Consider the following 17,140-nt stretch of genomic DNA (forward strand, 5'->3'; position numbering starts at 1 on the left):
CTGAATTAAGTTAAGTGAATCAAGCAAGGCAAGTGAGTGGCGTCGTATACTCTGAACCTGCATCACAACATTTTATCAAGCCTGAGGAATAACTACAACAGTCAAGGAGTTCAGACTAGAGCAGCAGTCTGGAGATAAGCGCAGGGCAGTAAGTTTGTGCCGCGGGAGATCAGTACAGCGAGAAACATAGTATCAAATTCTCTCCAAACTTAGACTATTCTTGACGTGAGTTGTTGGCGTGACGGGGATGTTAAAGTCAAGGACACCCACCTGCGAGAGACACCACGGACACAGCTCAGGTTTTCCTTTTCCATCGGCGCAACAAGGTCAGGGAAAGCACGGAGACACACTGATATGCAGGGGATTCAATGTGTCTTTGTACCTTACGCGAGACATGTGAGGCGTAAAAAAAGACACTGGTTTATTATTAAGGTCTTCAGAACTGGAACGCATTTTCATGGTATTGGATGACTATGACGGGAAATATTTGGGTAGTAAATGATAAAAAAAAAATTTACTAGAGGGAAATACTAATAACACAAAGACAGCAGAAGAGATAATTGGACAAAGACGCTCACTGATTGAAAGATTATTACGAGGGAAGAAACAGAGAGGAAGGATGGAAAAAAAAACATACCAGCTCAACAAAACGTGAATGAGCTCAATCCGGTTGTCATATTTGGAGTCATCAATCAGCCCAGCAGTCACGGATTTACCTTATAGCCAAGAGATAACCCCTCGACTTTTTTTCAATCACGTATAAAATATGTTTATTTATATTTGTGTGTGTGTGTTTAAGCGTGATGAATACAGAACAAGGGAGAAGGTGGAAAAACAATATTGATTTGTCTCTCCTTTAACCCCTTGAGTACCATGACTCGTTTCCATATTCACTCTGCTTACTATTTGGTGATTTTCTACAGCCTCAGAAACTCATGTGGGGGATTAGAAAAGTGAAGACGGTGTATATGTCTTCTGACCTCCATAGATATTTCCTAATGTAAATAAAATGATCTAATTGTTCACAAAACTCATGGTAAAAAGGTGTCCCAGTATTGAAGGGGTAAAAAACACTATATTCTGCTAAGCGGTTTTTTTTCATGCGGTATCTAATGAAACTAAATGAGATAAGACAACTAAGTGCTTGAGTGTGTATGTGTCCGTGACGTAATATATTCATAGCGGTTATCTAGTGGCAAGACAAGACGATAGAAAAAGGAACACTACTCTACTGAGGGAAGATCCGCGCTGTGTGGCCACTTAAAAAGCCTCCATCTGGAGCTAATGGAGTGTACCGGCGCATTCTGCCCTTCCTTAGGAGTTGCCAGCATTACCACAGGATTCTTTCTACCCGCCACCTCGCTCCCTCCCGCTTGGCAGTGTTATTACCCATCCAGTGTTGGTGATATGCGGTGACAATCGTGTTCAAGAATCGATCTGGTTAACGTTTATGTGATCTGTGAGCTTTTCTATGTAACATTATTTATTATTGTGATTTTTGGGGGTGTCATGATTAGTAGTCTTAAATAATCATGTTTGAGTTTTTTTTTTTTCTTTCATTCATCCATTTTTCTTCTTTGGTCTAATTTAATCTTACGAAATATCTCTGTGTCATTGCATTCTATATTCTCTCTCTCTCTCTCTCTCTCTCTCTCTCTCTCTCTCTCTCTCTCTCTCTCTCTCTCTCTCTCTCTCTCTCTCTCTCTCTCTCTCTCTCTCTCTCTCTCTCTCTCTCTCTCTCTCTCTCTCTCTCTCTCTCGTCCCCTTCCAGAATATCCACCACTTTTATCATTGATTGGAAGGTACCTGGGTTTTCAAGGGTGTTTTTATGACTCCTGTGTGTAGCCATAGTTTGATGAGGATTCTGGCTCGTCAGTGAAAGGAAAAGAAAACATGCTTGCTGACCCAATTAATCTCTGTGACCTCTGAAAATATCCCTGATGAGAGAGAGAGAGAGAGAGAGAGAAAAAAAAGTGTGTGTGTGTGTGTGTGTGTGTGTGTGTGTGTGTGTGTTTTATGAAGGGAAGAGAGCCAGCCAAGAGCAAAAAAAAAGAACAGATATGTGTTTGTGTGTGTGTGTGTGTGTGTGTGTGTGTGTGTGTGTGTGTGTGTGTGTGTGTGTGTGTGTGTGTGTATGAGAGAGAGAGAGAGAGAGAGAGAGAGAGAGACCAAAACATTGAAAACTACAGCCCTAAACATTACCAATAAGTGGATATGGTGACCTACACAGGAAGTTCGATCAAATTAACCGTCCACTATTACATCAAGTTTGGAGCAGAAAAAATTATAATCAGATGAAAAAAAAAAAAAGTATTTAGTTATTTTCATTAGCTGCCACCCTTCTGAACACAACACAATTATGATTTCTAACTTTTTACGTCTATTTACCATTTTTTTTCACAGATGCGTTGATGTAGAAAAAAAATGTAATAGTATATTTGATACGTATTGATATTTAAGTGCACCATAATCAAGCTAACAGAAAAAATGTAGGAGTAAGGTTATGTATGGATCATTGGAGTCAGGAGGTGTGGGTAGGTATGTTGTGCTGCGTTGCCTTGTGTTATGTTCCGTTGCAAGAGTCTGACCTTCATCACGACACAGCATGCTTGAAGGTCTAGGGGAAGAAATGTAGTTGAAATTCTAAAGGTGATATGAGTCAAAGGGAATGAATGGGTATGTTGCATTGTGTAGGATTCCTTTGTGGTGTGGAGTCTTTCTCACCTCTCCTATACCTGGTTCACTATCTCTATTTCTTTCATTTGTTTTATTCAGGAATATTAAGGATAAGTAGTAATTATTCTTCCTTGTGGTTATCTACGGAAGAAAACAATATTCTTATCCACTTTATTTACAAGACCGACGAAATATTAACTCACGCATTTCATTTATTTTCTTTCTTTATTCAACTTATATATGGACAACTAATTACTACCTTTACTACGTGCATAAGTGAGGCACGTATTTGTTTATCGTGTTTTACTTAGTACAGTGGAACCATGCGTGCTTTGGGGTTCGAGGGGTCTCCAAGCGCACGGGTTCGAATCCTGTCCACAGTCCGAGTGTAGGTTGGGCTTCCTCACTCGGAGCAACGGTTTCCTAGCTGGTAGGCTTTGAGATATGAGGTACCCAAAAAAGTTCCCCCTTTAACCCATAAATTCCCGTGAAAAGCCCACATGGTATAAATAAAAAAAAAAGAGCTACAAAATACTTCCTTAACGAAACATTGTATTTACAAGATTGACGAGCAGTATCCTTTCCACCGTTTCAAATTCTTACATTCTCCAAAACACCCTGCTGTACATTCTCCCTGTAATTGTTATCTGCCTTTAAAAATATGTGGTGGCGGTCGTGGCAGTGGTGGTGGCGGTGGCGGCGGCAGTGTACTCATATTGTGGCGCCCGGCGTGGTGGCTCCCAAGGCCCTGAGTCCTCCGAGACCCCAAGGCACCTGCTGCTTCCTTACCATCTGTGGCCGCTGCGATTTGTGTGGCAGACTGGCGACTCAAGGCGTATATATTTCCTTTCATTTTATTGCACTCCTTCTTGGGTACACTCTTTTTCTCTATCTGCAGGGACGCGATACCTAAACCAAGACTTACCCTCCAGGTCATTGTGGTGCTAATATAATAGTACTCGCGAACTCTGGTAACTCTTGAAGTACTAAGGATAAGAAAGGAAGGGTTTTAGGTCTTTACGTTAAGGTATTACTCTCTTTAATAACGTCCCTGTTGAGGAAAGCTATTAAACAGAGTCTTTAAAGAAAATGTGTATGTAAAAAGAGGTTAATGCAAGCTAAAAAGGGAAGGAAAAAGAGGGGAGGAGAAGGGAAAGCATGTAAAAAGGCGATTGACTCAGAGAGGTTAGTGTAACGAGACGATACGAAGAGAAGTAATGGGAGGAAGGAGAGGAGAGAGAGAGAGAGAGAGAGAGAGAGAGAGAGAGAGAGAGAGAGAGAGAGAGAGAGAATTGCAGTCAGTTCCAGTGAAAAATACATAACAGTGATAGCAAAACTGCGGCAGGAATGTTTTTTTTTTTTTTTAGCTACTCGATAGAAAGAGGTAAATAGATGAAGGTAGAAAGTAACAATAAAAGAATAACGAGTCGATGGATTTAAAAGTGAAAAAGATAAAACCCCCTTATTTATAGACGCTTTAACCTTTCATAAGGAATCATTTCCAAAGACAGCAAAAATAACTAGTCGAATTTTTGTTAGTTTTCCCTTTGACGACACAAAATCCTAGCGAAACAACCAACTATATCATAAAACACCTTTGAAATCCATCCAGTCACTTCCGAAATGACTAACCAAATCTTTGTTAGTGGTTTTCCTTCTTACTGACGATCCTAGCTAGACAACCACCTGAACCATACAAAAACACCTTTGAAATCCCCACCCACTCACTTCCGAAATAACTAGCCGAATCTTTGTTAGTGTTTTCCCCCTACTGACTCTACAAAATCCTAGCTAGACAACCAACTGAATCATGAAATTCCCACTCACTTCCGAAATGACCAGCCTAATCTTTGTTAGTGTTTCTCCCTTGCTGACGATACAAAATTCTAGCTAGACAACCAACCATATCATGAAAAAATATCTTTGAAATCTTTAGTCACTTCCAAAATGACTACCCAAATCTTTGTTAGTGTTTCCCCCTTGATGACGATACAAAATTCTTGCTAGACAACCACCTGAACCATAAAAAAAAACACCTTTGAAATTCCCACTCACTTCCACTAGATAGAGCCTGTTGGAAAGTCGAAATGAGACGTCGAAACGCTTCAGAATACAAACCAAAGACGGAGAAAAAGAGTATCCAATTTATACACGAGCTCCCTCCGCCGCGCCCCATCTCCCACTAACACCCTCTCAGTGTCCTCATTCTATCCTCACAAAAAACGCATGATTGATGTTATGGCTCTGCGGTGACCATACAAGCCCGCCGCCATATTAATCTATTTCTCTCTCTCTCTCTCTCTCTCTCTCTCTCTCTCTCTCTCTCTCTCTCTCTCTCTCTCTCTCTGATCGTTCAATTTCTTTTTACTTTTCCTCCTTTTCTCCTTCCTTTTATCTTTTCTTTCGTCTCTTGTTCTCATTCTCGTTCTTTTGTTCCATTATTCCATACACATCTTGCCTTCCCCTATATTGTGCTGTTTCTGCTTTAACGTTCTCTCTCTCTCTCTCTCTCTCTCTCTCTCTCTCTCTCTCTCTCTCTCTCTCTCTCTCTCTCTCTCTCTCTCTCTCTCGCTCTTGCTCTTGCTCTCGTTCTCGCTCTCGTATCTCCCTCTGTCCGCCTTGTCTTATCCCCTCCAAGAATGACATCGGAGGCTGGCGGTGCAACTCACTGTGGGAATGAAAACTCTGCAGTCCGTCCGTGACAATGATGATAAACGCGCCGCCTGAGGTCTAATTAAATCTTAGGGTCCTTATGAATGACTCCCCGCGCCTTCGTTTGCGTTTTGCTTGAATGAGGTGAATGAATAACGTCTTTGTTAAATATTCTTTGGGATTCCTACACGTTCTGTTCTTATCTGTTTGTTTGTATGTGTGTGTGTGTGTGTGTGTGTGTATGTCTTGTTTTCCTCCTACGCACGTCCTCGTCAGTATGGTGGTGGTGGTGGTGGTGGTTGTGGTGGCGGTGGCGGTGATTGTTGTGGTGGGGATACTGGTATGGGTGTGGGTTGGGGGGAGGGGAGCTTATTGCTTCGCTACTGCTGTAAATATTACTCTTTTCTTACGCGGTGAGCACACATATACACCACACACACACACACACACACACACACACACACACACACACACACACACACACACACACACACACACACACACACACACACACACACACACACACACACACACATACATACACACACACCTCACCCATACTCATGCTTGACGAGGTTACTAAGAATTCTTCATATCTGTCTCTCCCTCGTCTCGCAGCGAGTTCCTGAAGATTCATAACTTGCATTACAGGTGAAGTTCACAGACGCATTTGCTCTAATAGGTGTTGCTGTGTTGTAGGTACAAAGGGTTTCGCACATAGAATCATTACTAGGCAGCAGCTTGTTCCTTCATCTATGACATCCTAAGTTGTTTTTGGTCTCCGTGGTGCTCTTCATGGAAGGTTGTAAAGAGCTTCTGTATTCAACGTTTGGGTTCTCTAATGTCTCTTCTCACTTCATAATGTCATAGCAGTAGTGTCTTTCCTTATCTTCAATACTGCCCTGTCATTCATTCACCATGGGGTAGTTTGCGTCATTTTGTGATCATCAAATTTAACTTCTAATTAGATGATGTTTTTTTTTTCTTTCTTCACTTTGTCTTCCATACACACTATATTATTTATTGTATTATTAGATTGACGCACTTTGCTCTTATGCTGTCCACACTTCACAAGGACCAAGAGAATAGCGATGGCTTCAAATTCCTCGTTGCACAAGGCTTTTTTCTTCCTCTCACCCTTATTCTGTCCAACTCCGTAAAGCATGAGTTAGCCAGTACTCTGTCTTTCATACCTTTCTTTGGCAAGCTCTGCATCTCCCTGTTTGTGTATTTCCAGCTTCCTATGACTTGACTTCATTTAAGAGGGAGATTTCAAGACATTTGTTCCTATCCTTTGGCTAATTTCATCGGCTCTATAAGGAGATTGGCAACCGAGTGGGTCTTTTTTCTTTATATTTATGTTGCCCTTGGCCAATCATCATTTACGTAAAAAAACTGACAATCGCTTCTTAGTTTTCTCACACTTACTTAACGTCACTACATATGACAACTATTATTTCATCAATTCACAACGCTTGGACTTAGTGGAAATAAAACTTCTTTCAGTAAATGATTAAAAACACTCAATCGTTCAGATGTGTCTCCAAACTGTACTGAAAACTTGCACTATGAATTACAAACAGTTCGTGATTTGAAATACCCGCTTACTGAAGAGACGTGTTTCGAAACTGTGGCGAAAACTTAAACTACAAATTGACCTTACGTTTAGACAGGCCTCAGTTCTCGAAAGACTGAACAAAATATTTACAATTGCCAGTTAACACACGACCTACGACTCTCCCTGCTTTTTCTTTATATTTTCCAACCACCATCCGTCACAGCTGCATCTTGAGATATTACTTTACCAATTCTAGCGTTCAGATTCCTCACAGCTATACTTACTTCTTGACATACTTTCCTTTACCCAGCTATACTTACTTCTTGACATGTTTTCCTTTATTTACTACACGTTCACCTGTTACATTCCAACACTAACATTCAAATCCGAGACCACCAATAAGTTTACATCGTCGTGAAAACTGCAAACATTCATTAGCATCAATAAGATAGAACAGTCTCCCTCTCTTCATCTTACGCCAGGCCTATATGAGTAGTTTTACACACACACACACACACACACACACACACACACACACACACACACACACACACACACACACACACACACACACACACACACACACAGTTCTCGCCCAAATTTTACTTCCATCCCTTCATTTGTCTTGCAACTACTATTACTATTCTCCATCACATATTGCAACACCTCCACGCTCGCCAACAAAGCTACCCCTTCCCTCGCAGCCTCGCTCCTCTTCCATCTTTCTCGCATCTTTCCAAAAAAAAAAAAAAAAAACACCTTCATGCTTTTCCTTTCGTCCTCGTTTCTGTCAAATATACTTCCGCCATGCTACACTCATTTCTCACAGCATTTTTCCTTAACCCGTTCATTACCGAGAAGCATTTTTACCTTGATTTTTGGGTATGATTAGACAATTTTATTTGCATTAGGAAGCGTCTACGAAGCTCAAAAGATTAATGATCAGAGTGTTCACAGTTTCAATCCCCACATAAGTTTCTGAAGCTGTATAAAGTCACCAAATACTAACCAGAATGAATATGAAAACGCGGCATGGTACAGAATGGGTTAACCTCAATCGAGAGCCCACCAATTGCCAGACCAGTACGTGACATTGAGGGAGAACATGAAGAACAGTGGGAATAAGAGTAGAGAGTTGCTAAACTTAACTTTCTTCCTCTGTACTGCATCGACGCACCTTCATCGACCTAATCAAAAGGGTTCAGGGAAAGGAATTAATCTCCTGTCGTTCTGTGTCCTCCTTGTCTTGTCTCAGCGTAAGGAAATCAAACAAGGAGGAGAAGGACCCTATTTCATCTGCGGCTCCTCCAGGCTTCCCTTCTTCTCGTTGTCTTGTTATTCGTTATCCGTTCCTTCTCTTCTACACAGCACAGGGGGAATACGATGGCTTGTTATTTTGTTCCTTGTGTCTTGAGGTAGTATGTTTGATTAAGTCTCTCTCTCTCTCTCTCTCTCTCTCTCTCTCTCTCTCTCTCTCTCTCTCTCTCTCTCTCTCTCTCTCTCTCTCTCTCTCTCTCTCTCTCTCTCTCTCTCTCTCTCTCTCTCTCTCTCTCTCTCTCTCTCTCTCTCTCTCTCTCTCTATCATATCGGTATTTTTTCTTTCTTCATATTCTTTTTCTCTTTCTTCTTTATCTGCGTGTCTTATTTGCTTTGATTTTCTGTCTATACATCTTTCGTTCTGTTCCTGCGTGTATTTCTGCCTATCTAGTTATCTTTTTTCTTTTATTCTGTTTTGGGAGGATATTTTGTGTTTCCTGCTGTCTGGTCTGTTCCTTTTTATCATCTTATTTTTTCTGGTTACTTATTTGTGTGTGTCTGCTTATCTGCGCCTGTATTTCTTTCTATCAAGTTAACGTTTCCTCTTTTCTCCTTCTCTGACTACGTATCTGTGCTTCTTTTGTGCATGTATATCTGTCTCTCTACGTATAATTTTGTTTGGTTTTATTTGTACTTGCATACCTACCTCTTTCTATCTCTTTGTCTCTCAGTCTGGACGGGGCAGTGAGTGAGAGAGCCCGCCAAAATTAACAGAATATTACAGACAAGGCAGAAAGGAAGTCTGAGAATTATCCCTCGCGTAGATTAATACATAACGAAGGTGATTTATTCCCTCCCGTCTTGGCAGCCCACTCGGTCATCTAAGCCAGGTGAGATATGGTCAGTATTTTCTTGTGGCAGCTGTTTAACCGAGGGCGGCGCGAGATGAGTGGGCGTGGCGGGAAACAGTGGGTGGGCTCCGTACTGTGATGGATGGTTCAGATGTAGGTAGGTGAAATGAAGTGTGGTGTGTGAGGTGAGAGAGAGAGAGAGAGAGAGAGAGAGAGAGAGAGAGAGAGAGAGAGAGAGAGAGACAGACAGACAGAGAGAGAGAGAGAGACAGACAGACAGACAGACAGACAGAGAGACAGAGAGAGAACGTAAAAGCATAAACAGAAGTGTAATAGAGGGAAGACAAGACGATATGCATGGAATAATGGGACAAAACAACGAGAATGAGAACGAGAGACGAAAGAAAAGACAGAAGGGAGGAGAAAAGGAGGAAAAGTAAAAAGAAACGGAACGAGCGGAGAGACAGAGAAAGAGAGAGAGAGAGAGAGAGAGAGAGAGAGAGAGAGAGAGAGAGAGAGAGAGAGAGAGAGAGAGAGAGATACCCAGCCCTCTCCCCCTCGCCACAGCCAACACACGCAGGATTACCACACAAACAGTAACACCCACAAATTCGAAAATGAAAGCCAAACAAGATCAACGTATTTGTCTGTTCAATCAGTAACTCTCTACGCATTGCATATTCTTTCACTCCCACTCATCTCATCGCGGTATTGCCTCCCTCTCCCGTGGTGGTGGTGGTGGTGGTGGTGTGCGGTCCCTAAGCCAGAGTGTGTGTCTGCAGGAGGGGGGGATGTAAACACGTCTTTTATCAGTCCCTGGAGAATAGAGCGCCTGTCGTACCCCGCGTGAAGAGCTCAAGGACCACAAGAGCGTTTCTATCTATATCTATGAATGTTATCAGGCAGAGATCGACTGTCGCGTGTCAGGCAGCAATGAAACACGGAGGCAGACAAGCATACACCACAGAAATACTAAGACTTTCACACGTTGCCCTCATTGTATGTCTCATAGTCTTACAATAAAACTGAAAAAATATGAGTGTAAATCGATAAAGAAAGATATAGCGAGGCAAAGCGATTGTTACTTGTCAGGCCGCAATGAAGCACAGAGGCAGATAAGCAGACACCACAGAAGAAGACTTTCACATGTTACCCTTACGGTGTTTCTCATAGTCTTACAATAAAACTAAAAGAATATTAGTGCAAATCGCAAGAGAAAGATATAGCAAGGCAAAGCGATTGTTACTTGTTAGGCCGCAATGAAACACGGAGGCAGACAAGCAGATACCACTATGTTACAATAAAACTGAAAGAAAACAAGTGTAAATTGATAGAGAAAGATATAGCAAGGAAAAGCAATTGTTACTTGTCAGGCTTGAGTGAAACACGAAGGAGACAAGAGTAAATTGCAGAATTTCACACGTTGCTCTGGCTGATGTTAAAACTAAAAAAAGAGATTACAAATACGAATAGATGAAAGGATATTAGTGAGTGAGTTCGGAATTAGAACACTGGAAAAACACACGAGAGACATCCCGAGATTCACACAAAAGATTCCGGCAATGTATTTCAGTCTTAACGCTTGACCGCCATGATTGCTCCACCACGTTAATGAAATTGGCCCGGAGTCTAATTTAAAGATGTATTTCAAGGGACATCTTTGACACCACAATCTATAAAATGAAATGTTTAGTGCTTGTATGTTTTTGCTACTGTAGAAAAGAATGCATAAAGAGTCAGAAGTAAAGGAAGAAAATTAGAATGCGAGGATATGAAGAAAGAGATGTAAATTTTCTCGGATTAAACGCGATAGAGCAGTTACCGGCATATCAAATAAGATGAAGATGAGATGATATAATACGAATCAAGATAAGATAATGATGAAATACAGCTAAGATAAGGTGATGGAGTATTTTATTTTCAGGTAAAGTAACAGGTGTCATGTGATCACGAGCAATATTAGCGGGAAAATCAATAAAAGTATACAAATGAATACAAAAAAAATAGGTAAAAGAAAAGAAGGTGAATGAATTGATAAACTCCTGAGCGTCACGGAGTACATGCAAACGGCAGCTTTAACCGCAAATTTCATTATTTTTATTGCTTCCGAAATTGCTTACTCCACATTCGAGGCATGATACGAGCGTGCATGAATACAGATGTCAGGTGAGCGATGGCGCCGCGCACGCACAACAGTAATGAATGCCACATACACTACTGCGTTAAAAAAAAAAGGGAAAAAAAGGTCATTCACTTCATCTGTTTTGCGTTCTTTTTAACTTATTTCTATTGTTGATTGTGAATTTTCCCGTGGCAGAACTTTGCGCCAAATTTAGAATCGCTTCCTTCTCTCACCCCGACCATTTTCAAAGACCACAGAGACGTTTAGATGAGTTTTAAAGAGCATTTGCCCTGTTGATAATGCAGAAAACCTGTCAACATGTTACTAGAATTACAAAAACACCCTTAAAAACTCGTGTCACTTCGTCTAGAGCCCTTTGAAAATAGTGAAGGTGGCGTGCGGCGCGGAAGTGTTTCAGAATATAGGCCTTTGTATCACGAGGGAAATTTATGATACTCTGTCCACTTTTTTAGGATACGTATCATGTGTCACGAGATTAAGTATTGTTATAAAACTGAAAGAATAAGAGTGCAAATAGATAAAAAAAAAAGCGAGGCAGACTGATTATTACTTGATATAGCTAGGCAGACTGATTATTACTTGTCAGGCCGAGGTGAAACACGGAAGGAGACAAGTAGACACCACAGAAATACTAGGACTTACACACGTTATCCTTATTGTGTGTCTCATAGTCTTACAATAAAACTGAAAAAATACGAGTGCAAATAGATAAAAAGATATAACGAGGCAGACTGACTGTTACTTGTCAGGCCGCAATGAAACACGGAAGGAGACAAGAAAGAATACTGAGAATACAGAGCTTATGTTAAAACTGTAAAATCTAATACAAATACGAATAGATGAACAGATATTAGTTAGTCAAGTGCATAGATCTTTTTTTTTCTTTTCTTTATTTTAACTAGAGGTTGTAAAATGTTCCTATCATCGGCAATTTTTTCTGTTATAAACGCTACTAACTTACCAGACACATACAACACTCACTGGCACCTTATTTTGGCGTAGGAACATTCTCAAGTGTAATTTTCAGCGGTTTCATTATTTTTTATTTATATTTCATTATTTCATTCCACAAACTTATTCTAATTTGTTCTAAAATATTCCAAAGAAAATTGTGTAATGTTGTTTATAATGTGTTCAACAAAGGTGCGAGAAAACGAAAGACTGAAAGTTGAAACACACACACACACACACACACACACACACACACACACACACACAGAGAGAGAGAGAGAGAGAGAGAGAGAGAGAGAGAGAGAGAAAGAACGAGCACACACCCATTACTGCTCCGTCAAAGGATTAGAACCTTTCCTAACTTTCTCCATGCATCTCTGCCATTCACTCATTCCAGTGTTCTGATATCGCTTGGACGATATATCTGTTCTGTTTCCGCCTCTTCCTCTTCAGCCAACCACTGCGCGCTGATCCATTCGTGTATTGTTGTATTGTCCTGCCATGTTGTATTTGTTCAATGACAGTCCATCCAAGAGTTTAATTTGTTAATTTCGATTCATATGCCTGTTAGTACAAGTTAAATTCTCTCTCTCTCTCTCTCTCTCTCTCTCTCTCTCTCTCTCTCTCTCTCTCTCTCTCTCTCTCTCTCTCTCTCTCTCTCTCTCTCTCTCTCTCTCTCTCTCTCTCTCTCTCTCTCTCTGTAAAACGAGTACAAATTCTCTTGATTTACACTAACTTGTTTGTTGAGGTGTTTTACTCGACCAATCTCCCTCATGGTGTGTGTGTGTGTGTGTGTGTGTGTGTGTGTGTGTGTGTGTGTGTGTGTGTGTGTGTGTGTGTGTGTGTGTGTGTGTGTGCAGGTCAGCAGTGGCGCCTTGTAGCACAGCCGTGTGTGAGACGTGAGGGTTATGACTATCGCTTTAGAGAGAGAGAGAGAGAGAGAGAGAGAGAGAGGAGGGAGGGAGGGAGGGAGGGAGAAACATGCAAAGAATTACTCTAAGGGAGAATATATAAATAAACGTAAAGTATCGTGCATGCAGATGTTCACATTTTGCGGGAATGTTTTCAGATTCTGGCGTGTTTCTACATATTTTCCGTTAGACGCATATTACTTTACTTTTCCTCCTCTTCCCTTCCTACCATTTTATCTCTTGCTTTATTCCGTTTCCTTTTACCTTTCCCCATTAAAGAAAAAGAGGAAAAAGAGGACCCAGATAGCCCCATTAAAAAGCTTTTACAGCACATCCCAAGGGCACCCTCAGGCCCCTCGCTCGCCTAGACTGGTTTCTATAAAATTAAAAACACAGACGTCGTATCCGTGTCCCGAGGCAGAGGAGGACCACGCCGCCTGATGGTCATAAACACCCGCGGCGGGCTGACAATTGTGGCTCTCAGGGAGGGATGTATTGCCGCCGCCTCTGCAACATTTTGTCCTCAGAAGACTTAAACCTTGCCTCCCTGCATCCTGTGCGCAGAATTGAGAATGCTTACTTTCCTTTTCCTCTTCCTTGAATATCTACTTCTGTGGGAATAGGAGGAAAAGGTCATGGAAGATTCAAGAAGCCAACAGGTCTACACGTGCTGCCTATGGAGAGAATAGAAAGTGTTTGCCTTTCTTTCTTCATCCCTGAGTCACTGCTTCTGTATCAAGTGTGGCAGCTGCAGGACGCCAGCAAGCCTATGCGTGGCACTCCCTGTACGCTCGTAAAACTTCAACTTTACCTCCGTGCATACTTTAGAGAGAGTTGCGAATGTGTGTCTCTATTTCCTCATCCTTGAATCAGTATTTCTCTATTGAATGGCGACATCAGGTCAGGGGAGCTACAACAACCCAACAAGTCTACACGTCCCTGAATAAAACTTACGTACATATATTGACCTATAAACTCTCTGTAAAATTACCTAGTTTTCTTTAGAATGGCCGTCTCTTTAGGCATTCTGCAATCAATGTTTCTGTTTCGAATGCTTTACATAAGAACATCAGGAAAGTTACAAGAACCCAGTAGGACCAGAACTGACCATCTTTCAATTTATACGCGTATGCACATTGACCTTTCATTGCTGCCCAAATATTCAAGCAGCGTTCCTTCAAAGCGCCCTGTCTTTACTTCCACAGAACCCGCTAAAGGCAAGAGCAAGAAGGAAGGAGGCAACTGGACGCCCCCGGAGTTTGACGAGACTCTCCCCAGCAGTGTCACGGTGATGGAGGGAGAAACTGCCATTCTGCCCTGCGTTGTCACCAAACTGCGAGGCCGCTCTGTAAGTCCTGCCTCTCTGTTGTTCTTCTTTTATTGTTCTCACAGCATGACATCACACTCATAATGTTCATATCTTCAATATCATCGTTGTTTTTTTTTTCCTTTTAATTTATGAACAATGTTTTATACTCCCCATTTCCTGCGGCCATGTAATCCTTATCTTCTGTTCCCTTTTTTTCCCAGCTTGTTATCTTAATTGGGTTTCCTTGCCAACACAAGTTTTCCATTTTTCCTTTTTTTATATATATCACACATTTCTACACTATAATCATGTTTTCTTTATGTCTTTCTGTATGTGTGTGGGTGTGTGTGTGTGTGTGTGTGTTTGTGTGTGTGTTTTTGTCTGTCTGTCTATCTCTCCCAGTCTGTCTCTTTGCTTGCCTGCCTGCCTGCCTCGATGCCTCCCTGCCTGTCTGTCCACATGTCTGTGTTTGAATGTAGGATTTTGCATTTATTAAAAATATAAGGCGAGGAAGCATACTTTTACAGTGCCTTCAACATTTCCTGTCTTCCCGGAGCGGTTCCAGAAGAGAGTCAAATAAAAAAAAAGTCGCGAGGAACCACGTCTCACCTCGCTAACTCGGTCACATAACTTTACTTAAAGCGTTCCAATCCGGCCGTGCGCCACGCTGAACACATTAACAACATCCTCTGCCTTAATATGAGCACTACATGGGATGGAGACAGTCCACGTTTGCCCTTGCACCTTAATGACTCACAACCGATAACTCTAAATGTGAAATCTGAAACCCTCAGCCTGAAACACCCTGCAATCTCACTAAGACTGTATTTAAAGGCCATAGCGATTATAATTCATGTTCTCGTGTGTGTTTTTGCCTGTCCATGATGTACACCCCGTGCTACATCACCGCTAGAATCATGAAAGCATTTTTGATGATTCTAATAGTTTATAATAGTCTCTTGGAAAAAATAGAGATGAGGTACCAAAACGTTCAACAATATGGATTTGAATCAAGTTTGTATTATTAAACGCTTTCTTCTCTCATCAGGATTATTTTCCAAGTCCACAAGGGAGATTAGTCCGATTGCCATGAGTATTTCTTCATGTCGATGGTGCAGAATCATGATGAAGATATTACTGTAATCAGGAAAAAAAATCTTGAAAATATCAATAGCGTCTACTAGAACCTAAATGAATCAGAGGTCAGTATTCTTAAACATATTAACATTATTTTCCAAGGTCACAAAGCTCTCTTGGGTGTTTTGTCTTTTAATTCCTTCTTACCTTGAGATTTGTGTGCGAGTAGACCATTTTATTGACATTAGGAAGGGTTTATGAACGTCAGAAGAATAATTTGGGTGTTTTGCCTTTTAACTCCTTCAGTACTGGGACACATTCTTACCTTGAGATTTGTGTGCGAGAAGACTATTTTATTGACATTAAGAAGGGTCTCCGGATGTCAGAAGAATAATGGCCAGAGTCTTTACCATTTCAATCCCCAGCATAAGTTTCTAAAGCTATATGAAATCACCTAATAGTATCTAGAATGAATATGAAAACAGGTCATGGTACTGAGGGGTTAATGGCGCATGATTCGTGAAAACACCATTGAAAACCCAATAACTTCTATTAGAACCTGATGAAAGAAGTTGAGGAGCCGAAATGATTAAGTATACGAGTTGGAACAAGGTCTATGTATTCTTCAATGTTCTAGAGATGATTACTCAGATTCTTATGGGTGTTATTCTTCTGATAATGTAACATAACTCATATTACTTCAAAATCATGAGCATTTACGATACCACTGCAATGACAAGCACACTTCAGCTTCTCCTTTAACCTCCACTACACCCCGTGACAAGCAATCCAGGTAAGTCAAAGAGAAGATAGAACGAAGCAATTATTAAAGATGCGAGAAATGATGCAAAATTTCTCTGAGTTATTATGAAGGTGTGAGTGTAGTGAGGTGCAGGTGGTGATGGCGTGGGCGGAGTGGAGTGGAAATGGAAGGGACTTGAGAGGCTCGGTGCGTTAGTCACCTTAGGAATGTTAATCTACTTAGATCAGTTCCTCTTAGCCCGAGCAAGTCCCACTGCGGCGCAACAAACTCACTCTGCATGCATGACGGGGAGAGAGAGAGAGAGAGAGAGAGAGAGAATATACTCGTACAATAACAAATATTTGCAACACATGAAAACCAACAGAGGTACTTAACATGATTACACGACATGGCAATGAAGTAAAGCAAGAGGTGTCGTGTGCTGTGTAGAGGGACGCAAGATGAATGACAGGGGGAGACACAAGAGGATCGGTAAAGAAACGTGTTCGTGGAAGTTATTGGGGTTCATGTGATAATTTTACAAAGATTATGCTTCATTAATGGAGGAAACATGAATGAATGGGAATCCGAATCTTTGTCGTCTTTTGAAATAGTCATTATCAGAGACGTTGTGTGAGAGAGAGAGAGAGAGAGAGAGAGAGAGAGAGAGAGAGAGAGAGAGAGAGAGAGAGAGAGAGAGAGAGAGAGAGAGAGAGAGAGAGAGAGAGAGAGAGAGAGAGAGAGAGAGAGAGACCTAATATACGTGTCTGTACTGTAATACTAATAAATCCTCTGAGCTTGAAACCCACCCACCTACCCACCTATACACACACACACACACACACACACACGTTTCGACAGAAGTACTCCCTCGTGGGCCAAGACAAATACCGTCACCATTGAAGGGGATGCCACCTTCGCCTCTCCTGTAGCCCCGTATTGTAATTTCCTGAATGTTACCCGCCATAAGTTACGTATCTTGACGCTGAGTGCTGGGAGTCGCTTATCACACG

The 17,140-nt window shown here is 41.4% G+C and overlaps 1 protein-coding gene across 3 annotated transcripts in view; it reads left to right on the plus strand.

Annotated features, from left to right (window-relative positions):
• LOC123498042 (zwei Ig domain protein zig-8-like) overlaps positions 1-17,140 on the plus strand; it is a 181,388-nt gene that overhangs the window by 108,241 nt on the left and 56,007 nt on the right. For all 3 annotated transcript variants that reach the window (XM_045245118.1, XM_045245117.1, XM_045245119.1), the window contains one exon: positions 14,205-14,347. In XM_045245118.1, coding sequence (XP_045101053.1) covers positions 14,205-14,347 — 143 coding nt within the window. The remainder of the gene's footprint in view (positions 1-14,204; positions 14,348-17,140) is intronic.

Source organism: Portunus trituberculatus, chromosome 47 (assembly GCF_017591435.1).
Source record: "Portunus trituberculatus isolate SZX2019 chromosome 47, ASM1759143v1, whole genome shotgun sequence".
Classification (NCBI taxonomy): domain Eukaryota; kingdom Metazoa; phylum Arthropoda; class Malacostraca; order Decapoda; family Portunidae; genus Portunus; species Portunus trituberculatus.